We start from the raw sequence: 23,999 nt of genomic DNA on the forward strand, positions 1-23,999 counted from the left end.
ATATACAGTGTATACAATTCCAGTTTGCACATAAATTTGGTTAATAAAAACGTTTTTGTAGCTCTTGATACAAATCAAATTGTATACAAATACAATATTGTATAAATGCTAAAATAAAACCAACTGAAAACATGACATCTGTTGACCTACAGATTCAATTGGACAATAAGAAGGAATACCAAAGGCAAGTCCATAATGTATGGGCAAGACTGCACGATGCATCCACATCAAATGTCACCTTGTACAGTGCGTCAAATCAATATAAATTGAGTATAACTGAAAACAAATAATTTCAATTTCTTCCTCTATCTTCTGGTAAATCAACATTTGCCCCTTGCAATAATGGTACGTACATAACATGACAGAACAAAGAGGGAGAAGAGAGAAAGCATGAGAATAGTATTTTACTTACTTACATTGTTCCATTGGCTCACACCTGAAAACATACAGACCTTCAGTGCTTTGTTGTCAGACTTTTTTTTGACATTCAAATTTGACTCAAAGCCGATGAATCAATATAAGACCTTTATTATGTCTATAGGAACCCTCTTCTGTTGCTAGAGTTTCTTCCTGGTCCTCTGTTTTTTATCTTTTGGTGTTTTTAATCCATTTTAACAAGGACATTTTCAGCGCTGTTTCCTCTAACACTCCATCATCTCCAAGCAATCATCACGTAAAGACTAGTTTAGGATCAGAAATGCTTTCTCTCTGTCTTAATTCTTTATTTCAAACAATAATCTAAATGTAAATAATTGAAATGTTTTGGATTTTTTTCAACAGTAACAACATCCACCTTTGTCAACCACCCAAGTAGTATTTCAGTTGTACTATATTTCTAGTGTTGTGTCTTACTTGCAGCCGGGTTGAAGATTAAATTGTGCTGTGGAGGGGGACGGGCCATCCTCCTCATGGTGATTACCGCAATGTTAGTGGACAGGTTTAATGTTGCACAATATCAGCAATCACCAGGACGGGTGAGGAGGACGGGTGAGGAGGACGGGTGGCCTTCCTTGCTACTGTGACCTGGAAATGGATAGACATCCCACCACTTTTATTGTCCTCTGAAGAAACCCAAGTTTGGTAATGAACATACTAATTAACACATTAACAATGCCAACTGGAGATTTTCTTTTGCTGGTGCTGCAGTGCTGCTCTGTTTAGAGATATGTTTATAGTCTGCAAACGTACACATTCATATTTCCAATTTCATTGAAGTGAAATGACCGGTCTGCCCTTTATTTATCCATTGCCATGCTGAATTTTATAATCAGCGCTTCACTGATGATTGCGTCCTACATTCACTGCATTTTTCTCACCATACTCAAAGTTGACTGAAGTTGTTTGTAATGGATTTCATTGCAATGCTGTTGATAACAAGAGTATCAATATTTATGTGAAATAAAGTACTGCAGAGCTGATACTTGTCCCTGGATTATGGTACAATCAACATGGGTGTTTAGTTTAGTTCTGAGCACTGCTCACTAGCATGACAACATAGTCCAGTCCATAGCCAAGTTGCTATGGACAACCATGAAAATTGAACAATAAATCAGATTTTGGTGGTCATCTGTCGCTAGGATTCATACCTAGATTACAGTAATCATCCCTGACTATGAAATTGGCATAAATAGACTTTATTTTAAATTGATCAATAAAGTTGCTATGGACCGCCAATTAAATGAAATTGAATTGAAAATGTGTTTTTTATTGTTGTTTATTCTGCTTAAAGATTCCAACTAGATGATGAAAACTCTTCTGCAACACTGATTGGTTGGTTTGAATTCCCAGCTGGTGTGTTGATGTGGTCAAACAAGATATTAATGATTGTGAGAAGAAAGAAGTGACACTGTGAGGGACTGAATTATCCTTCACAGGATGGATAATGTTTCTTCAATGTTTTTTCTTTCAGGTTTAAATGAAATGAAGAACCACCGGTTTACTCTCTTCTCTCTCATCTTACTGTGTTACTGTGTGATTTTGCTGGTAAATATTTGTCTTATTGTGACCATCATCTTGGATAAAAACCTGCATGATCCAATGTATATTCTGTTGTGCACTTTTTGCATGAATGGACTTTATGGGACAACAGGTTTCTACCCAAAGTTTCTCTGGGATCTGCTCTCTCCTGTTCACGTTATCTCTTATTCTGGGTGCCTTATTCAGGCTCTAGTCATGTACTCATTTGCCTGCAGTGAGCTGTCTATTCTTTCAGTAATGGCATATGACAGATTTGTGGCTATATGTCGACCCCTGGAGTACCACTCTATCATGTCAAAGCCAAGACTCTTTAAGTTGGTGTGTTTCTCTTGGTTAACACCTTTCTGCGTTGTAGGCATGAATATCTATCTAACATCTAGATTACAGTTATGCAGCCCATATATTGCCAGACTTTTTTGTGTGAATTGGATTATTGTTAGTCTTGCTTGTTTCCCAGCTGAAACTATTGTCAACAACATAGTTGCGTACATAACAATAATCATTTACGTATTTCATGGTTTTTTTATACTTTGGTCCTACATGTATCTCATCAAAACATGTGTGAATTCTATAGAAAACAGGGCAAAGTTCATGCAAACATGTGTGCCACATTTAACCTCCCTACTCATTTTTCTTGTGACTATACTTTTTGATATTATGCATATTCGATATGGTTCAAAAAATTTACCTCAAACAATTCAAAACTTTATTGCAATAGAATTTCTCGTCATACCTCCTCTCATGAATCCTCTAATTTATGGTTTTAAATTGACCAAAGTTCGGAACAGAATTGTGGGTTGTATTACTTTTCAAATTAAATGACTTTTGTCTGACATGGTAAGGAAACTCCAAGGCCTCTGAAAATGCACTCAACCATTGTACAATTAAATCTCAAACCTTTCCTTCTTATGCATTGAGATAAGTCTAATAAAGAAAGGTTACATCGTATTAACTCTTTGATTAACTCTTCTACTTTGAAATATGATCTTTGCATAGAGCGTATTTTTGAATATTTACATTATCTGCTTTTATTAATGGTTCAGGCAATTGTACAGTTTTTAATTATTTGTATGCAGAGGAGTAACCTGGACCATTCTTGGGCTGCATGATAAAAAAAAAATGTATTTCAATTTTCAAAGATATGTTTCAGCCGAGATGGAGACAGACCTTTGGACTCTCACGTGAGATCTTTCTAAAAGAGATAACCTTTATCTAAATGTCCACAGGTTGTGGTGCTGGCCTTACTGTTGTTTTGAACAAGCAACTTACAATTAAGATGTTGGCTGAAATCACACATTCTTTGTGTTGTTCATCATTTCCTTAAATCCGACAGCTATTTTTTTTCCCTGGTTTTAATTGACGTTTTAATGTAATATTATTTTTTCTCATGATAAAACTGACTCAAGACCACTGGGGCATGGGGACACTCCTCCACTGGGAAATATTGACTGTAATCCACAATCCAGCATTATTTTAGCAGCTTTGATTGAGTCATGCTCCATCTGTCAGGTCAGTTGAACCATCTTAAGTGCATCAGTTCATTAACTCAACTTTTGTCCAAATCAGCGAGATACAGGACTTTTTTGTTGTTCTGTCAGTTATCATCAGTGCCTGAAGTGGACCAAAAAAGGAGCCAGTACCCTAATTCAGCAGTGGCATGACAGGATCATCGCATGTGTCTTGTATATATTTTTAGCTATACGCATATCTTGTTCATATATCACAATATACAGTGTATACAATTCCAGTTTGCACATAAATTTGGTTAATAAAAACGTTTTTGTAGCTCTTGATACAAATCAAATTGTATACAGATACAATATTGTATAAATGCTAAAATAAAACCAACTGAAAACATGACATCTGTTGGCCTACAGATTCAATTGGACAATAAGAAGGAATACCAAAGGCAAGTCCATAATGTATGGGCAAGACTGCACGATGCATCCACATCAAATGCCACCTTGTACAGTGCGTCAAATCAATATAAATTGAGTATAGCTGAAAACAAATGATTTCAATTTCTTCCTCTATCTTCTGGTAAATCAACATTTGCCCCTTGCAATAATGGTACTTACATAACATGACAGAACAAAGAGGGAGAAGAGAGAAAGCATGAGAATAGTATTTTACTTACTTACATTGTTCCATTGGCTCACACCTGAAAACATACAGACCTTCAGTGCTTTGTTGTCAGACTTTTTTTTGACATTCAAATTTGACTCAAAGCCGATGAATCAACATAAGACCTTTATTATGTCTATAGGAACCCTCGTCTGTTGCTAAAGTTTCTTCCTGGTCCTCTGTTTTTTATCTTTTGGTGTTTTTAATCCATTTTAACAAGGACATTTTCAGCGCTGTTTCCTCTAACACTCCATCATCTCCAAGCAATCATCACGTAAAGACTAGTTTAGGATCAGAAATGCTTTCTCTCTGTCTTAATTCTTTATTTCAAACAATAATCTAAATGTAAATAATTGAGATGTTTTGGATTTTTTTCAACAGTAACAACATCCACCTTTGTCAACCACCCAAGTAGTATTTCAGTTGTACTATATTTCTAGTTTTGTGTCTTACTTGCAGCCGGGTTGAAGATTAAATTGTGCTGTGGAGGGGGACGGGCCATCCTCCTCATGGTGATTACCGCAATGTTAGTGGACAGGTTTAATGTTGCACAATATCAGCAATCACCAGGACGGGTGAGGAGGACGGGTGAGGAGGACGGGTGGCCTTCCTTGCTACTGTGACCTGGAAATGGATAGACATCCCACCACTTTTATTGTCCACTGAAGAAACCCAAGTTTGGTAATGAACATACTAATTAACACATTAACAATGCCAACTGGAGATTTTCTTTTGCTGGTGCTGCAGTGCTGCTCTGTTTAGAGATATGTTTATAGTCTGCAAACGTACACATTCATATTTCCAATTTCACTGAAGTGAAATGACCGGTCTGCCCTTTATTTATCCATTGCCATGCTGAATTTTATAATCAGCGCTTCACTGATGATTGCATCCTACATTCACTGCATTTTACTCACCATACTCAAAGTTGACTGAAGTTGTTTGTAATGCATTTGATGGAAATGCTGTTGATGCCAACAGTATCAATATATATGTGAAATAAAGTACTGCAGAGCTGATACTTGTCCCTGGATTATGGTACAATCAACATGGGTGTTTAGTTTAGTTCTGAGCACTGCTCACTAGCATGACAAAATAGTCCAGTCCATAGCCAAGTTGCTATGGACAACCATGAAAATTGAACAATAAATCAGATTTTGGTGGTCATCTGTCGCTAGGATTCATACCTAGATTACAGTAATCATCCCTGACTATGAAATTGGCATAAATAGACTTTATTTTAAATTGATCAATAAAGTTGCTATGGACCGCCAATTAAATAAAATTGAATTGAAAATGTGTTTTTTATTGTTGTTTATTCTGCTTAAAGATTCCAACTAGATGATGAAAACTCTTCTGCAACACTGATTGGTTGGTTTGAATTCCCAGCTGGTGTGTTGATGTAGTAACACAAGATATTAATGACTGTGAGAAGAAAGAAGTGACACTGTGAGGGACTGAATTATCCTTCACAGGATGGATAATGTTTCTTCAATGTTTTTTCTTGCAGGTTTAAATGAAACAAGAAACCACCGGTTTACTCTCTTCTCTCTCATCTTACTGTGTTACTGTGTGATTTTGCTGGTAAATATTTGTCTTATTGTGACCATCATCTTGGATAAAAACCTGCATGATCCAATGTATATTCTGTTGTGCACTTTTTGCATGAATGGACTTTATGGGACAACAGGTTTCTACCCAAAGTTTCTCTGGGATCTGCTCTCTCCTGTTCACGTTATCTCTTATTCTGGGTGCCTCGTTCAGGCTCTAGTCATGTACTCATTTGCCTGCGGTGAGCTGTCTATTCTTTCAGTAATGGCATATGACAGATTTGTGGCTATATGTCGACCCCTGGAGTACCACTCTATCATGTCAAAGCCAAGACTCTTTAAGTTGGTGTGTTTCTCTTGGTTAACACCTTTCTGCGTTGTAGGCATGAATATCTATCTAACATCTAGATTACAGTTATGCAGCCCATATATTGCCAGACTTTTTTGTGTGAATTGGATTATTGTTAGTCTGGCTTGTTTCCCAGCTGAAACTATTGTCAACAACATAGTTGCGTACATAACAATAATTATTTACGTATTTCATGGTTTTTTTATACTTTGGTCCTACATGTATCTCATCAAAACATGTGTGAATTCTATAGAAAACAGGGCAAAGTTCATGCAAACATGTGTGCCACATTTAACCTCCCTACTCATTTTTCATGTGACTATACTTTTTGATGTTATGCATATGCGATATGGTTCAAAAAGTTTACCTCAAACAATTCAAAATTTTATTGAAATAGAATTTCTCGTCATACCTCCTCTTATGAATCCTCTAATTTATGGTTTTAAATTGACCAAAGTTCGGAACAGAATTGTGGGTTGTATTACTTTTCAAATTAAATGACTTTTGTCTGACATGGTAAGGAAACTCCAAGGCCTCTGAAAATGCACTCAACCATTGTACAATTAAATCTCAAACCTTTCCTTGTTATGCATTGAGATAAGTCTAATATAGAAAAGTTACATCTTATTAACTCTTTGATTAACTCTTGTACTTTGAAACAGAGTTTAGGGTTTTTTTAGTATTCAGAATAAATAATATGTATATATGTGGATATATATATATATATATATATATATATATGCATATCTTCAAGTTGTATGTAAAGCAGAATGGAAATGGTATTTATGTCAGCAAATGTTTGCTTCATATGATTTTAACTGAAAGCTTGTGTTATATTGAATTGAAATGTGTTTGTGTGTGTATCTGTCCTGGATATTTAAAGTGTTAAACTAAATGTTAATTCTGGTTATATGTACTACTGACCTGTAAAAATGTTCATAGCATAGAGCACATTATCTGGATTTTGCTAATGCCCTCGTAAACTGGAGTTATTCCTACTGTTGAACATTTCTGACAGTGGAGAATATGATGCAGTGGTAGCATCTAGTATGTTTTTGCTCCATCATTATTCTCTGTCTTTTAACTGTTTTATCTTCATCTGTTATATGTTTTGTAACATGGACTTGTTAGTGTACATTTTAGGGTTAAAAGTCAATATAAAAAGAAAGACCATGCAGGTGAAGCAATAATGAAAGGTTATGCGTGAAATATTCACACCATATTATTATACATTATTGTTAAAACATACATCATCAGAGGCATGGACATATGCATCATTTACTTTCTCATCCATGTTGTATCTCAATGTTATGACATCATAAAGCTCTTCATGCTGACCAGATTTCTGGCTAAAACATCCCACATGATCAGCCTTCATTCTTCGTCTAATGTCCTCGGTTTTATTCTAAAAATCCTGAGCGGAAGTCAATTTAAGTGACGGTGACCCGACAGCAGCGGTGAAGCGAGGCCGACCCCGGGAGACCGACCCGCACCGACTCCACACCACTCGGCGGCGGTAATGTGCCATTTCACTTACCGACCGCGACATAATATGAAGAAGAAGAAGAGGGCCGACAGCAGGCTGTGAACACTGCAGTACATGCGACCGTACAACCGATATCAGCCTGTGTTCATTTTCCCCCCAACGCCAGCGACGACACGAAGGAAAACAGTCCGTGTTTTGAAGTGAAGTGGCGGAGAATATTTCAACGTATCCGGAAATCCTAACTTTTCCACACGAACCGTGAGTGGGCTGTTAACGCTAGCTGTTATTTGGGGGCTGCGGAGGATGAAACAAACGGGGTTGCTAATATGATTTGGGTTCCGGTTGTGTTTATGTAATATTAGGCTGGTAATCCTCCAGGACAGCGCAGACTTGGGGACTCACCGGTCAAAATGACATCACCGGTCAGCCAAAATATGTACTTGTACCTGTGTTCGCGTTTCGGGATTACCTTGTGTGTATGAAGCGCGACAGTGGGATTTATGGCTGTCATCTTTACCTCAGCTTTACCCTGTCAGTGGTGCCTGTGAAGGTCTGCCCGCATCATGCACAATTCAGAGATACACTAATATTAAGGCTATGCTAGCTGCTGCTACATATTGAAGTGTTATGCAGGTATGCGTTGCAGTGTCTCTGCACACACGTTTGCAATCGCCCTGTTGGACGGCGATGAGAGAGAGAGAGAGAGAGAGAAAAGATGGTCTTCATATGCACACAGTACAGTGCAAGATATTTGGAAGTGCCTCTTTTCAGGCTGCTGTTATGTGAAAGCTATTTAGGAAGTCATTCCTACCAAAAAGTGTAACACCTGGGTTATTCAAAAGTCAGTAACACGTAATACGACTCCCCTGTTACTTAACTTAAAGGAAAGTAAAAGTAAAATCAAAGATGAGATGTGACATTGCTGTAGTCGTGCGTAACATTTCTGCAAATAATGAATCCAGAGAGGGAAGTTTCCCACGTTGCACCTGAACCTGTGAATGCTCCGGCAATGTTGCATGTGTGCATCATGTGAGAAAGGTAGCCAGAGTTACTCTTCTGTGTAATTCTGTGTGCACATGTTTCTCAGGTATTTTATTGAACTGCTTCTCCCCCCCCCCCCCCCCCCCCCCCGACACTCACCCCCGAGGCAGATGAAGCCATCAGTGTTGTTCAGAGGGTCCTTTTCCTGCTGAAATTCTCACAGCTGGAGTTCGTGTGTCAAGGCGGCACTACTCCTCATATTACGTACTCCATGTTGAATAAAGCCAGATGGATGATTAATTGATCATGGATTTATAGAACAGAATTCATATGGTTATAATTATCATAAACCACCAGTATAAACCATTCTCAAACTTTTTGCTGCGAAAAATAATTTAAAATTCCCCTTCGTCTTTTTAAAGAGATATCTGCTTACATTTATTTTTGGGGGACACTAGTGTCACAGCTTAAATAAGCTTTCACATGTTACAAAAGTCTCAATGTTTATTCCTCAAACTGCTGGCAATGCAGTTCATTTTCATCACACTGTGCGTCTTCCGGAGCAGTCTGGGGTGCGCAGCGGTAAACTTGGGATTCTTCAGGAGGGGATCCCAGGAACTCGAAGGGTTGAAAGCCTCAGGGAGGATTGCAAGTGCTCGGTTGAAAGCATCTCATCATGCTAAATAATTATTGTAGCTAACCAGTATTTGACTCGTTGACTAACTGGACTTGATGATGATGTTTTTGTGATGCTCTGTAGAGTCACATAAGCCAGAGAAAAAAACAGGGAACATTTCTGTGCTTATACTGCAATTGACCTGCGGAGACACCGTGTAGCACTGCACAGTTGTTGCAAGTGCGGCGTAGTTGGATTATTTTTCAGAAAAGCAATGCAGGAGAAGCATTTTGCTGACAAACTGTTGTGTTTGTTTAAAGAAATTATGCGGAATGATTCAATCTGTTTGCAGCTGTGTGGGAAAGGCAATTTTGCTGAGTTGAAGGGAGTAATTGAGGATTTGCAAAATCCAGTTGCAGTCAGCTAAAACAAAACACTGTCGGGGGCACCCTTAGCAAACACTGATCAAAATGAAGTTGAAGGGCCAGCCACTCTTGGCCTGGCTGTTATTTCATGAAACTGCTGCAGTACTGCTCCACTTGCTGAGGTGACAAGTTTAAAGAGGGGAAAACAGCTTAGACCAGGCACTGAGGGTACCGTGCCAAACTGACCATGTGGCTATGTGTGTGTTTGTGAGCAAAGTTCACTCAGCTCTGCTGCATTGTGCCATCTCTGCATGCAGCTGAGATGCTGCACTGGCTCTGTGTCAGTGGACCCATGCAGCAGCAGCAACCTCTCCTCTGCTGCTGCTGCTGCTGCTGCTGCTAATAAATTCTTTCTGGTTGTCAGAGAAAAGGGAACCCTACTCTCCTTTAATGCTCCTGTAATGCATAACTGGAGGTAACAAAACCATAGCCATCACCTTCACACACCCCATGAGGACATAGCAGCCTCTGTCATCGATCCATATGTTCCCTGCCCTGACAAATACGCCATTGCTACATCGTGGGGATAAGGCACCATAAAAAGACATTTCCTCAGGATTTGCGGGCCGATAGGTGCTGATGAGGAAACCCATTTTAAGAAAATCACAGGAGCTCAGTGTCAGTTAATACCTCAATAAGCTGCTGGATAAACATCCCATTAATCTGTTATGTTAATGCAAGTATTTTAGCTCACATTCAGCAAATAGTCCTGCATCAAATACATGACTGACAACCTAAACTTGAACTCTGAAATCGAGAGAAAGGGCATGTGTCCCTTCTAGTTTGATGTTTTAATGATTGTCACGCTGTCAGGAATTCTGCTGTTTGCAGACCAAATGAACACCTGCCAAGCACCAAATTTGGGCAAATTGTCCCTTCGGCGATGGGAGCACCTGCTTGACTGGCCAGTAATTGTTTGCAAGCAAAATATTGGAATGCATAGGTTGGATGAAATGAAATCGCTCTGGCTGCCTCTACTCCGGATGCCTTCCTGAACATATTTGCTTTCCCCGGCAGGATAGTGTTGGTGCTGCAAAAACAAATGTCAGTCTAGTCGTATCGCAAGGCTGGCAGGATCAAGTTTGGTTAATTTGAATTCTCTTAGCAAAAGAGTGATTGTACAAGGTGTCATGAACAATTCCATAAACAGTTAAGTGGATGAAAACAAGCTGCCTGTCTGCAGGGATGCATGGTTCTAATTACATGGGGGAGTCCCTCTATAGTGCGATTAAACTTTTCTTTTTGTCTAACTGCTCTTTTTGAACAGTTTAAAATACATTTCTTAATGGGGGGGGGGCTCTCTTGACTTGTGGGGGGCCCTCTCTTGACTTGTGCTCCTTACCGGTGGCCACTTGCATGCAGCTGTTGGCTTACTAATATTCATCCCTTTTCCTGAAACACACCGGGCATCCTGTTTTCTTCTGTCTCACTTAGTTATTGATTGGAGTAAACAGCAGCTAGTATGACATGGCATTGCGTCAACCAGTCAGTCCTATGTGACACTTCTCCCCACCTTCCTGTCTGAGTTGCTCAATATCAAATATGTGGAAAGTTCTTCTTGTTTTAAGAGGAAGAGATGCAGATCAGCTGCATAATGTTCATTTGAAAATGGAAGGGGATACCCGTAAGCCGTAATCAGTATAGAGATTTAAGTGAAGTGACGCACATCCGTGCACCAATCGGGATTTAGAAACATTTAAATCTGATGACGGTTATTGGGTTGTTTGGTCACTGTCAATCAAATATGATGAAACCACATTCACATTCTTGATGAAGTAGATAAGATGGGTTTTGAATATTAGATTCTTAATAAATAATGCTTGAAGATGTTCTTTTAAACTTTGATTGTTGCTAATTTAGTTCATATTAAGGGGTGTTCAGGAGCTTTACATAATGTGGTAAAACTGGAGTTATTTAAAATGAGTTGTTATGGCGCCTTGTGCATTTATTGCTGTGCGTCCAGTAGTCACACGCCTTGATATTTCTGCAAGTAGGAGAAGTCGGGCATAATATAAATAAATAAATATATTATTTTTCTTTGATCACGCTTAGATTTGTCGTTGTCCTTTTTTGTGAATTCTGAAGTGACAGTGATGTGTGTGGATGTGTGGGTGATTGAGAGGCTTTGTAAAGCGCAATTTAAATACAGTGTGTGTGCAATGCTGTCATGTGTGTTTCATGTCTTTGCCACAAAATAATGAAGCTACAGATGACCTTTGCTGTGTCACGTTTCACTGTGACTGTCAAATAATTTGTCCTTCAATGCCGTTGTTCCCCACCCAGTTCAAATTAGAACCGGCATTGATTTTGGCTTAATTTTACACGACTGGCCAGTTTCAATCAATTAATCAGTCTGTGTAAAACACACTGTAATAGATGAGGTTCAAGGCTACTGTTGCTAACTGCGAGCTATGGTGTCAGAGAGACCCTTGGAGAGGCATGAACTGTATGTATGTTAGCATAAAAGTTGTGTACTCACAGTTGTATACAGGATGTATAAAAAAAATCCATATTATGATGTTTTTACATCATTGTTAGGCCGTCATGGTTGCCTTTTATTAGTTTGAATTAGAAACTGTTCTGCTGAACCACTGGGAAGTAAAGGGTTAAGGGTATACATTTATCTATGGTGTACTGCACAGATATAATGATGGTTTGAACAAGACTGCCTCCAAGGCGCTGTGCTCCCGTCATACTGTAGAATCCTTAGCTTTAGCTTTGTTTGGGACCAGATATGGTTTGAAATCTTTTGGTGTAATTACCAAACCAATTTTGTTTTCATTGCTTCACTATTCACTGTAGTTGCTACATATTTATTGTTGTTTGTGAAATGTAACACTGGATATGTTTCTGCTTGGAAAGTACTACACACCTGGAGATTATGTCTGACTGTACTAATATCTTTTAAAAGAAACGGCACCAAGCTTATAAAAAGGCTGTTTTGTTTTTAATTCACCGCCACAGGTTTGTGTGGATTTAAGGGGAAAGTCAATATCTGTCGAGGGCCTTTGCATTTTGTATTTTCTTTGTGTTGTGTGTCATTTTTAAAAAGTGTACTAAAGCAACTAATTTCTTCTTCTGAGTTCCCCTTGACCTGCAAGGCATGCCATGTTAAGTGCACTTTGCATTTCAGACCAACAAAAAGCTGGAATCGAAGAACACTTCTTGTGCAGATGCGTTCACCCATTCCACCTTGCAGTCTCATGCACTCTCAGCATTTGTGGATCACATGGGAATCAGACCTTTTTCTTCACGCTGTACTCCACTATGGGGCTACATCAAACTACCAAACTAGGCCGAGTAGGCACTGACTTTCTGCTAAAGCAATCTGAGACTTTTCACTGTTAGATACAGAATCAAGAGATTTTTCCACATCAGATTGTCTCGCCCAGTGACGAACATACTTCAGCACAGGACAACAGGCTGTAATTTTGGAGGATGGAGTGATGATGGCGCGGGGTAGGGGTTTGTGCAAATAAAGCAGCATGACCTCGGCTTGCTTGACTGAGACATTCTGCACTTCCCTGAGGGGGGCTGCATCAATGCCGCCCCGTCACCCCTGTCACCAAATTGTGGTGAGCAGGAAGCCGCGGGTTGTGGCCATTATTCATGCAGTATACATTAAGGTTGAGACACACTCGTGAATGCATAATGTATCACTCTTTCCTTTGGGGAAAACCATAACTTTTAAAGGTGTAGGTGTTGGGGCATGTAGTGTTGTGAGTGTGCACAGATGTGAATAAATGTACGGTCTGACACCTTTTTGTTTTATGGAGTTTTGCAACAATTATTTTGCTGCTACTCGAGATGAGTTCTCAGTGAAAACAGAAGAAAGGGCTAATGCACATGCCAGGAAAGATTAGCATCAGAGCGTGAATGTGACATAACAGTCAATGCCGTACACACACACTCACGTGTTGGCACTACAAAGAGCAGGAAGAGGCCTCCATGAAACCACCAGAACTACACTTGGTCATAGCTGACTGGACCACCCATTGGTAGAAATGCTATGCAGACTAGCCAAACAGATTATCTGTTCACGTAGGCTCATCTGTTGTCATTCTTTGAGTGTGTATGTAAAATAGTGCTTTATTACATTTTTCATAAAATGCTCAGAAAATAGTTAATTGCACTGGAAGGAAATGCAGTATAAATGGGTTGATGTGTTGCTGTAGCAAGAAAAAGGCATATGGCACAGGATATTTGTGAGAAAATGCTCACTGATTTGAGAATAAGGTCCCTGCTGGATTGAAAATCGTGTGTGTGCTGCTTATGAGGCCATTCTTGTGTGGGTGTGTTAGTGATTTGCCTTTACCATGTTGCCATTTTTACACATTGGATGCTGTTGTGAAGCAGTATTGAAAGGAGTCACTGCTTTTAGGTGATGTGAATGGAATTGTTGCTAAATGAACTACAGTGTGTTAAATGAACCAGAATATTCAGCATTTCCATATTATTCAATAATTCAAATATTCAAATATTTGGATTGTAGAAGGGTATGAATGTTTATTTATGTTCTGTAACCTTTACTGGTTGAGGTACGTCTGGCTGAATATTCATGCTCTCTCTCTGCTGTACTTCATATTTAAATGATTGCACTCATTCATAACTGCAGGCGTCCAACTGCAACTACAACTTTGTGGCCACATAGCCGCTCCACTGGAGTAGGTGGGGGTTAAATGCGATGGTGTAGGGTATCTAATTGGTACTTTGTGAGGTGGGGAAGCATGTTAGTCATAGTAAAGGTTGATAGTGGTAAATGCTATCTCTGAGAAGTCTACCGCTGGTTATTGACATTTTTATTTTCTCTGCATCTATATTGTTATTTCCTTGAGCATGCTTTCCCTGTGGCAGCACTGGAAACCCCTGTTTCTTCCTAAATATTGCACCTTTCGGAAGTTGACAGTTGAAGTTTGCCCTAATTCCAAGATCACCAGGGACAATGGAGACAAGTTTAGCTCTTCATTATCCATGACGACATCTGTTAAGCTTGAATTTTTACCAAATCATCAATATTTGTCAAATAAATCAAACTTTTGTCAGTTTCGCCTTTCTTTCCACAGTGATTTGTTTAGTTTTAATAGCTGAACTAATAGCCTTACCCAACTAATACTCAGGTGTTGCCAGGACCATTGTGAACATGGAATACTAATTTAGTGGTTATTAGTTGAGCTTGTTAGGGACATAGGAAAGTTATGAAAACATAGATAGTCCCACAGACATCTCTGATAATTGTTTCCCAAGTTATCTATTTTCACTTCCACATCTTCTCCCCTTCATTTTTGTGCACGGTAAGTCTAAAGCTTTCTAAGTTGAGCTTAATGTGGATATAGCAACTTAGAGGTAACTAAAGCCAATAACTTAAACTCGCTGAATTTGATAAGTAAAACTGAAATACAAGAGGAAAGTCTGACACCACAATGATTTCCCTTACCTTGAAAAATAATATAAGCCAGTACAAATTTGTACATGTCTGATTTTGACCTTACACTCAGAATAACAACTTTTGGACAACCATTTTGTCCTTTTACACCACATAGCATGTACCAGGCCTGCCTTGTTCCTTTTCTAGAAGTATTTCATTTAGCATACACACAATCCATTTACCATTAAGTTGAAATAAAACGTTTGGAAAGCATGCATACAGTACATCCCTTTCACGCTGTGGGAGGACACCCCTGCTCTTCATCTCTCCCAGATGTACTTATACTTAAGACGGAAGTGTACCTGTCATTGCCTTTACGTGTTCTTGCAGTAGATGGCCAGCATACTGGAGAAAAAGCCACATTGCCCTAGGGTATGGCTAGAGTGGGCTGCCATGTCATTCAGTATTGCCACTGTGTGCTTCTCCAACACCGTCTCAGGCAGGCTTTGCGAACATATGCACCAAGAACAGGCATCCACACAAAGGTTCACGTCATAGCAGTTCGCTGTGTGCGTATCACCCCCAAAAACATGGATTGTGTCATGACGTGGCTGTACATGTATTCACAGTGGATTAGGCTAAGCCCATCAATAATGCAGGCCACACGGAGTAGCTGTGAAAACACTCTTTTCTTGTTTTATAAGCCCTACTCTGCTGCTTGGCCTTGTGCTCATACAGAAGGTATAGTCAGACAGTAAATCCTCTGCCCATGAACAACGAATTGTCCTTTAAACTTTTGAATGTTTGAAGAGAGTCTGTAGCTGGATAAATGAATGAAGTACCCCTCTCCTCCGCTAGCTTATCCTTTTCATACTTAACAACCTTCTCCGTTTCCTTCTCGTCCTCCATATTCTATGGAGCTCTGCACAGAGCCCTTGGTGATATGGCTATATATAGAAGGAAAAGGAGGAGCAAGATTAAGAAAAATAGAGTGCCTTTTAGTGCGCTGTCCTGGGGATCTTGCTGCAACGATCCTGTATGAAGGTGTTAATGAAGCTCAGATTTAGCCAGTATTTTGTTTTTGTCTGTGCCGGAGTGACTCAGGGTGAAGAGGTCAAGCCTCAGCAGTCTGCGATAGACTTCCTCAATTAACCACAATGCCTTCTGGCTAAATGCCCTTTGTGGAAGAACAGCTTTTCCAGCCCCTAGCTTCCTTTTGTTATTTTGGCTATGAAGTTTCAGAATTGAGCAAAACCTGTTTTGTTATATAGCCCATTATTGATTTTAATAAGTCAAGAATTTTATGGTATTTTTCTGTCTCTGTTGTGGCTAGTAGAGGACTTCCTCAAGGCTCCATCTGAAGTCCGTTAACACCACTTGTAAAATACCTTTTTTTAAGTGTTATCACCTACAATTAGATTCTTTCCACTTTTGGGCCAAACACAACGTCTCATAATGGCATTCTATAGGGATAATGCTTTTTGTGCCGCAGGAAAGTTTCCCGCTGAAATATCGCGAGTGGCCACTGGGCAAAATTGGCAGCAAGGCTGAGCGGCAGCGCCGTATCCAGGTCTTATTATACATCCATGATTTCTAGCTGTCAATTTTGTCAACTGAAACGATAACTGTAGCTAGCTAGCTAATTAATCAAAGTTGGCTCCATGATTTCTGTCTCTGGATGTTTTTTTTTTTTTTTTTAAATGTTTCCTGTTGACTTGCACATAAACAAGAATATTGTCAAAGGGGTCTTAAATATATAGTGTATGATATATACCAAATAACTTGGTGACCAGGCAAAAAGTCAAGTTAAACCAAGTATTTAAGGATAAATGTAATAGTAGACTGTTGTTTAAAACACAACCCTGTTTGGCTGCTTAGCGTACGCACTTGTTCACTTCTTATGTTACAACAGAAAAGGCTCTTAGGATGAAGACAGATGTGTTTGGCAAACATAACCCTATCTCAGGTTGGCTGGGGTTGCAGGAGTGTAAATCCAATAAAGAGCCGGACAGAGCTGCTAAGGTTAATCTATCCTAACCTTTAATAGCATCCAGACTGGCCTCCACACTGTGAGGAAATACTACACCGTGGATGCACTACTGGTGTAACAAACTAGTGTAAGCTAGTTAGTCATAATATGCTGCTGCTTGGAAGTAACGCTCCTTACTAATGTAGATAATTAGCTGGACATGCTAACAATTGCACCTTAAGTTAGAGTAAATAAACACAATGTTGGCCACGCTGATCTGTGGATGTGGGAGTTAGTTTCTCTCTGGCCAGGTGTTTTTAGAAGTGATTGAGATGCTACAGTGGATCTAAACGCGGTTCAGAGAAATGGGGGGGCTTGCCGGGAGCAGAGCATAGCAGGTGCTACTGGCCCATGGGGGCGTATTTGTGTACTCTGCTCACTCAGTGGGAACATTTTAATTTGATCCCTTTGTTTCTATAAAACAGGTCAGGATTTGTTCTACCCCTGGGCAATTTGTGTCACTGCTTGTACAGAAACCGCTGTAGCGATGCAGTTTTCTGGTTTCAGAAACGGTCGTCAAAACACGCACTTTGACATTTCTTAATAAAATGGAATATCTTTGGTCACCTAGGAGGACTTTACACACACCATCAGTCTATAGCAGGCAATAGTGGGATCTGTCTTGCTTCAAAAATGACACCATACAAAAGAAATCTTGCTTGGCTGGCCATGATGGTAATCTAATGTAAGTTTATTCATTCTAAGAATACTTACAAGTGTTTCAATTGCTGGCATTTTTGTCAGCATGCAGCCTGCATTTGTGACAGATAACGACCAGTGTTATTTTTTCAGTAGTGGAAAATCCATGTACGCCACAGTGGAATGTTCTCTGTTTTCTGTCTCTGCGTGCTCTAATGTTGCAGGTCATTTGCTCTGCAAAAGTAAATCATCTCAACAAGATATAGATGTTATTCCTCAATAGCACAGTATGTGTCCATTTTAAATAAAAAATAAAAACTGGGGTTTGCATTTCAGTCAATTCATGTAGGAAAATGAATTGAAATTGGAAATTTGGTTATGCCCACAGTTCCTTTGCTATTTCTTCATAGTTCGCTGTAATTAATAGACCAGAGCAGTGGGTATGGATGCTCTCATAAAATGAGCGGTCTGATAAGAACTGACACTGATGACTGGTTTTAATGCCTTTACAGCCAGCTGATCCTTTGCCGATTACTGAGTCATTTTTAAGAATCCTCACAGATCTTGTTACACATTGTCCCATTTAGTATCTGCGTTTTTTTTATTTTCTATCTTCAAACTTCTGGATAGGTCCTCATCCTCTGCAAGCCTCTCTGAATGATCAGAGCAGTGTGAAAGATCAAATGACAGAACAGATCTTTTTAAACATGCTTTTTTGATTTTTTTTGACCGTGGACAGTCTGCAGAATGTGTGCATGTGTCTGTGTGAGAGAGGTGGCTTTGTTCTTCCAGGTTGTGCTCTACGACCACTGTTCTGGCTTGTTGTCATTTGTGCAGTGTTGCCACAAATATACATACAGTTTACCTTTTTAGTATTTGAAATGATCCTAATATATTTATAGCCACATCTGGATTAACATCCAGTCGTGATAAAAGAAGAATCTTCATAAAGTTATAATAAAAATACTGTGACAGTGTGGCCTTGCTGTTGAGTAGTTCTGGGTGAACGCTTGGTATGTTGTCAGTTCAACTCTGGCTCTCAGCCTTTGACTGCTCATCTGACAAGTGTGTCGGTAGTAGGATCACATCATAGTTCATCACTTGCACTCAAATGAGACTCTTTCACACTAATAGTCCCCTTTTATTTCCTGTGTTGGTGCTTCTCCAACCAAGCTGATAGTTAGAAATGAAATCTTGGTATTATTTGTGAATCACATGAATCATCAGTGTTTTATTTCTCTGTGAGGAGGCCTCTTTAGTGACACTTTGGGTTTTTCCTTCTGTCAGTTTTTCAGCTGCTTGTATGCCTAAGAGACATCTCTCCATGGACAAACGCACACACACTCGCAGACGCACATGCTCCTTGTTATTCCCAGGGTTGAGAATTTTTCTCTCCAGGCAACACACTCTCTCACTTAGACCAAGTGGTGATGAAAGATGTGCTTAAATTAGACTGTTCTGCTGTTCCACAGGCAGGTGTGAGTTTTTAGCACCTCTCCCAAATCTTACACTTCTCAAATGTGCACTGCGTGGTGCTGAACTTTTCATTAGTGGCTTCTTTCTTTAAGAAGCTTACATTTCCATCAACACCTTGAATTGCAGTATGTAATTAAGCCTGCAAGTGTGTCCTTTGTGTGTATTTGCGCAAAGCTTTTGTTTTTCATAAGTGAAAATCTCAGTTTCATGGAGAGGATTAGTGAATATTAAATTGAACTCTGATCCCATGGGCTAGAAGCATAGAGTCAGTGGTCTAATTATTTATGTCATGAAGTGGAAGTGTAGATAATGCAAACTCAATACTTCCCCCATGTTTACTTGTTGGTAAATTTAGTATTATGTGCATTTCCACAGCACAAATTCCATCCGAGCAAGAGTCGTGTCTCTGCTGCTCCAGCTGTTGGTAGGCTTTTAATGTGAAAAATCTACAGGAAGTGTTGAGTTTTATTGACGGCAGCTTAACGTCAATCGAGAAAATGGACAAGTGGAAAAAAATGCAAGAGTTGGTCAACGAAACAGTTATTTCTGTTAAAATCAGAGCGACAAAGTGAGTAATTAGTGCTGTGGAATTTATCACGTGAGCCATTGTTGTTGGTGACCAGCACTTATTTGTTCATGCTGGCCACCCCTGGCTATTATTTAAGACTCTGCCATTATTGGAATACCGGCTTTAAATGAAAATGCGCGGCATTTCACCGCTTGTGTTTTACATATCGTGACATACATTTTGAAGTGTAGTTCCCCATCTTATTGCTGCTTTGTGAAACAAAAACACTAACAGAGAAAACCTTTCTGAACTCATATGATACTCATAGTATCTCAGTGTCTAGCCTTGTTTGCCTGGCAAATCACAATTAATATTATGTAATAACCCATTGTGCTAAAGACAATAACCACTGCAGACAAAATGCATTTGCCAGGATGATTGTCTTTCAATTAGGTGAGACGATTGAGCGGTGTCGTAACCCAACCTGACCTAAATAGACACAGTGGAGAGGGAGCGCTGTCAGGCAGACGGGATCCAAACAATGACCCGCACACACATGCACAAGAGGTGTTGTGCTGCCTTTAAATGGCAGTGCAACAGCAAGGGGCGTTTGAAAATCTGCGAGCAACACTTTCAGTAACACTCTAGTTTGTTTGGGATTAGCGGGGCAGATGGCTGCTTCTCTGTACACTTCCATTTAAATGACACTTTTGGCAGTTTGCTGATCCACTTTTCTGGAGAGACTAACAATGACTACACTAGTTAAATAAACAATCATTACTTAAATGAGCAGGGGTCAAAGCCATTGCTCAGTATTTCTGTTACAAATATTCCTGTTGCTTAAATTGCGCGGTGGAAAAGAATTAGAGTTGGGGAGTAAAACTGCTCATGGCATTAATATACATCTGCCACTCTAATGGGACATCCACACTCCAGGAAGACGTGCTTAGTCTCAAGTAAAGGAATGTGTGCCACTTGCTTTTGTTTGGGCAGTTATGTTTTGGTGCTGTGCTGTGAGTAGCTTTTGTTGCAACTTGTTTCCTTCCCCTGTAGTACACAAAGCTTTTTGTTTGGATTTGATGGCCGGCCACTGTACACATCCCATCCACAGCTATGTGACCCTGTCTGTTCACCTCTCATGGAGAAAGGGTCATTTATTCTTGAGTTTAACCCATTTGTCAGTCATTAGATTTTGCATAATTTAGCTATTTACAAATAAACCGTAAGACCACAGAGAGCCCACAAAGACAACAGTATCACATTAGAGAAAGCTGTGGTGTTACTGTGCTGTATGAAATTACCCGATTAATCGACAGAAAATTAATTTGCAAGGTGCCAAACATTCCTGGTTGCAGCGTCTGAAATGTGATGATTTGATACTTTCCTTTATCATATCCGAATATGTTTGAATTTTGGATCGTTGGTTGAATAAAACAAACAATTCTAATACTTTAGCTTGGACTACAGGAATTTATAATGGGAATTTATCACCTTTTTCTGTCATTTTATATACAAATGCTTAATAGATTATGAAAATAATGATGGTGAAGAGTATCCTCTAGGCTGTATTGTTTCAGTAAAATGAGATTTTCTCATTAAACCACGTCAATCGCCGGTTGTTGGGCTGATGGTGGCCGGTTGGAAAATGTTAACGTATCGCCCAACCCTAGTATCCCACAGAGGAGCTTTGCGACAGGCTGCAGAGCAGAGTATTGCAGGCTCCAGTGGAATGCGTCAGCAGGCAGGCAGCGCCAGTGGTTTTTGGAAGGAAGATGTAGCAGTCCTATTACTCACCTCTGTAGCAGGGATAGTGCTGTGTTGTGCCTCCCAGGGGTTCTGTTCAATCATTGGCGCACACTTTATTACCTTGTTCTGTGGAGGTGTGTGTGCACTTGCTGCAGAGCCCTCTGCTCTTAACTTATGTGCTGCGCAGGGACTCATTTTTTTTGTATTTACAGTAGCGTTTGTGCTGTTTGAGGTGCATGTTTGTGTGTATCAACATCTAACAATGCTCCTGTGTGTTTTAGATCAATGTGCCACAGGTCATGTCAGGCTTCTTCCTTCTCCTCTCCTCCTCCATCACCAGAGCTGTGATGATGACGATGATGATGATGATGATGATGATGCTGCTGCAGCAGAAGAAAGCTGCAGCAGCATCATCAGAATCAGAATCAGAATCAGAATCAGAATCAGAAACTGTTTATTGCCAAGTAACATACATTACAAGGAATTTGCTGTGGTCTGAAGGTGCTATTGTTTTGATAACAAATAAGTAGAATATAAAAGCTAAAATAACAATAAGAATAAAAATAAAAATAAGATAAGATAAATAACAAACAGTGCAGTGACCAGAATAAAGTAAAGTAAAGTGTCCAGATAAAGTGTCCAGTAGGGGGTGAGTGCGTTAATGTAACGCAGTGGGGACAGGGGTGATGTACGTTAATATAACGTATAGCTTGCGGTAGTGTTCGGGGGGGTGTCAGTGAGAGTTTGTCAGGTTGACTGCAGAGGGGAAGAAACTGTTTTTGTGGCGGGAGGTTTTGGTCCTGATGGACCGCAGCCTCCTGCCAGAGGGGAGGGGGTCGAACAGATGGTGTCCGGGGTGGGAGGGGTCGGCAGCGATCTTCCCTGCTCTCCTCAGGGTCCTGGAGGAGTACAGGTCCTGAAGAGATGGGAGGTTGCAGCCGATCACCCTCTCTGCAGAGCGGATGATACGCTGCAGTCTGCGTCTGTCCTTGGTGGAGGCAGCAGCGTACCAGACGGTGATGGAGGAGGTGAGGATGGACTCAATGATGGCGGTGTAGAAGTGAACCAGCATTGTTTGTGGCAGGTTAAACTTCCTCAGCTGCCTCAGGAAGTACATCCTCTGTTGGGCTTTCTTGATGAGGGAGCTGATGTTCAGCTCCCACCGGAGGTCCTGGCTGATGATGGAGCCCAGGAAACGGAAGGACTCCACAGTGTCCACTGGAGAGTCACACAGGGTGATGGGGGCGGGTGGGGCTGCGCTCTTCCTAAAGTCAACAACCATCTCCACTGTCTTTGAAGCGTTAAGCTCCAGGTTGTTGCTGTTGCACCAGGTCACCAGGTGGTCAATCTCCCACCTGTAGGCAGACTCATCCTCTCCAGAGATGAGTCCGATGAGGGTGGTGTCGTCCGCGAACTTCAGGAGTTTGACGGACTGGTGACTGGAGGTGCAGCTGTTGGTGTACAGGGAGAAGAGTAGTGGAGAAAGAACGCAGCCTTGAGGGGAGCCGGTGCTGATCGTCCGCGAGTCTGAGACGTGTTTCCCCAGCTTCACGTGCTGCTTCCTGTCAGACAGGAAATCTGTGATCCACCTGCAGGTGGGGTCAGGCACGTTGAGCTGGGAGAGCTTGTCCTGAAGAAGAGCCGGGACGATGGTGTTGAAGGCAGAGCTGAAGTCCACAAACAGGATCCTGGCATAGGATCCTGCGGAGTCCAGGTGCTGGAGGATGAAGTGTAGAGCCAGGTTGACGGCGTCGTCTACAGACCTGTTGGCTCTGTAGGCGAACTGCAGGGGGTCCAGCAGAGAGTCTGTGATGGATTTGAGGTGGGACAGGACCAGGCGTTCAAATGATTTCATGACCACAGAGGTCAGGGCGACGGGTCTGTAGTCATTTAATCCTGTGGGCCCTGGTTTTTTGGGGACGGGGATGATGGTGGAGGCCTTGAAGCAGGCTGGCACGTGGCATGTCTCCAGTGAGGTGTTGAAGATGTCCGTGAACACCGGAGACAGCTGATCGGCGCAGCGCTTCAGGCAGGATGGGGAGATGGAGTCTGGTCCAGCAGCTTTACGCGGGTTTTGTCTCTTGAAGAGCCTGTTCACATCTCTTTCAAGGACAGACAGAGGTGTCGATGCTGGAGGAGTGGGGGGCGCTGTGGGGGGCAGCTGTGGTGGTAGGAGGTGTGAGAGTTCAGCCCCAGGTGTGATGAGGGGGTTGGGGCTGTTGGGCTGGAGCTGGTGGGTGATGGTGTGGGGGATGGTGTCAGGACTGTCCCATTGTCTTTCAAAGCGACAGTAGAAGTCGTTGAGGCTGTTGGCGAGGCGTCGGTCGTTAGCAGAGTTGGGGGCTCTTGGCTTGTAGTTGGTGATCTGCCTGAGCCCCCTCCACACAGAAGCAGAGTCGTTGGAGGAGAACTGGTTTTGTAGTCTCTCTGAGTACAGTCGTTTAGCTTCCCTCACCGCCTTGCTAAACTTGTACTTGGCTTCCTTAAACTCTGCTCTGTTGCCACTCTTAAACGCCTCTTCCTTTTCCAACCTCAGCTGTCGCAGTCTTGCTGTGAACCAGGGTTTGTCGTTGTTGTAACTCACCCTGGTCCGAGTTGGTACGCAGCAGTCCTCACAGAAGCTGATATATGAAGTCACAGCCTCTGTGTACTCATCCAGACTGTTGGTAGCAGTCCTGAAAACATCCCAGTCAGTACAGTCCAAACACGCCTTCAGGTCCTCTGCAGC

At 41.0% G+C, this 23,999-nt stretch overlaps 3 protein-coding genes across 3 annotated transcripts in view; all 3 read left to right on the forward strand.

The window, feature by feature from the left end:
- The first annotated feature begins 1,872 nt into the window (after nucleotides 1–1,872).
- On the forward strand, nucleotides 1,873–2,799 carry LOC139292540 (olfactory receptor 11H6-like). Its single transcript, XM_070914899.1, has one exon. It carries the CDS (start codon nucleotides 1,876–1,878, stop codon nucleotides 2,797–2,799), a length of 924 nt encoding a protein of 307 aa, XP_070771000.1. The 5' UTR covers nucleotides 1,873–1,875.
- A 2,775-nt stretch (nucleotides 2,800–5,574) lies between these two features.
- LOC139291998 (olfactory receptor 11H6-like) lies at nucleotides 5,575–9,634 on the forward strand. The gene is made up of 2 exons (XM_070914102.1): nucleotides 5,575–6,475; nucleotides 9,612–9,634. Exons 1-2 carry the CDS (start codon nucleotides 5,578–5,580, stop codon nucleotides 9,632–9,634), a joined length of 921 nt encoding a protein of 306 aa, XP_070770203.1. The 5' UTR covers nucleotides 5,575–5,577.
- adarb1b (adenosine deaminase RNA specific B1b) overlaps nucleotides 7,615–23,999 on the forward strand; it is a 102,189-nt gene continuing 85,804 nt past the window's right edge. Inside the window, exon 1 of the mRNA XM_070914100.1 lies at nucleotides 7,615–7,744. The gene's annotated coding sequence lies outside the window, so the exon portion shown is untranslated. The remainder of the gene's footprint in view (nucleotides 7,745–23,999) is intronic.

The sequence above is a fragment of the Enoplosus armatus genome, chromosome 11, assembly GCF_043641665.1.
Source record: "Enoplosus armatus isolate fEnoArm2 chromosome 11, fEnoArm2.hap1, whole genome shotgun sequence".
NCBI lineage: Eukaryota > Metazoa > Chordata > Actinopteri > Centrarchiformes > Enoplosidae > Enoplosus > Enoplosus armatus.

Bases quoted from the DNA above. Each gene is read 5' to 3' on its own strand.
- LOC139291998 (XM_070914102.1), top strand. From the start codon at position 5,578: ATGGATAATGTTTCTTCAATGTTTTTTCTTGCAGGTTTAAATGAAACA. The intron at 6,476-9,611 runs GTTGTATTACTT...AAACTGCTGCAG, and splicing joins AGTTCGGAACAGAATTGTGG to TACTGCTCCACTTGCTGAGG.
- LOC139292540 (XM_070914899.1), top strand. From the start codon at position 1,876: ATGGATAATGTTTCTTCAATGTTTTTTCTTTCAGGTTTAAATGAAATG.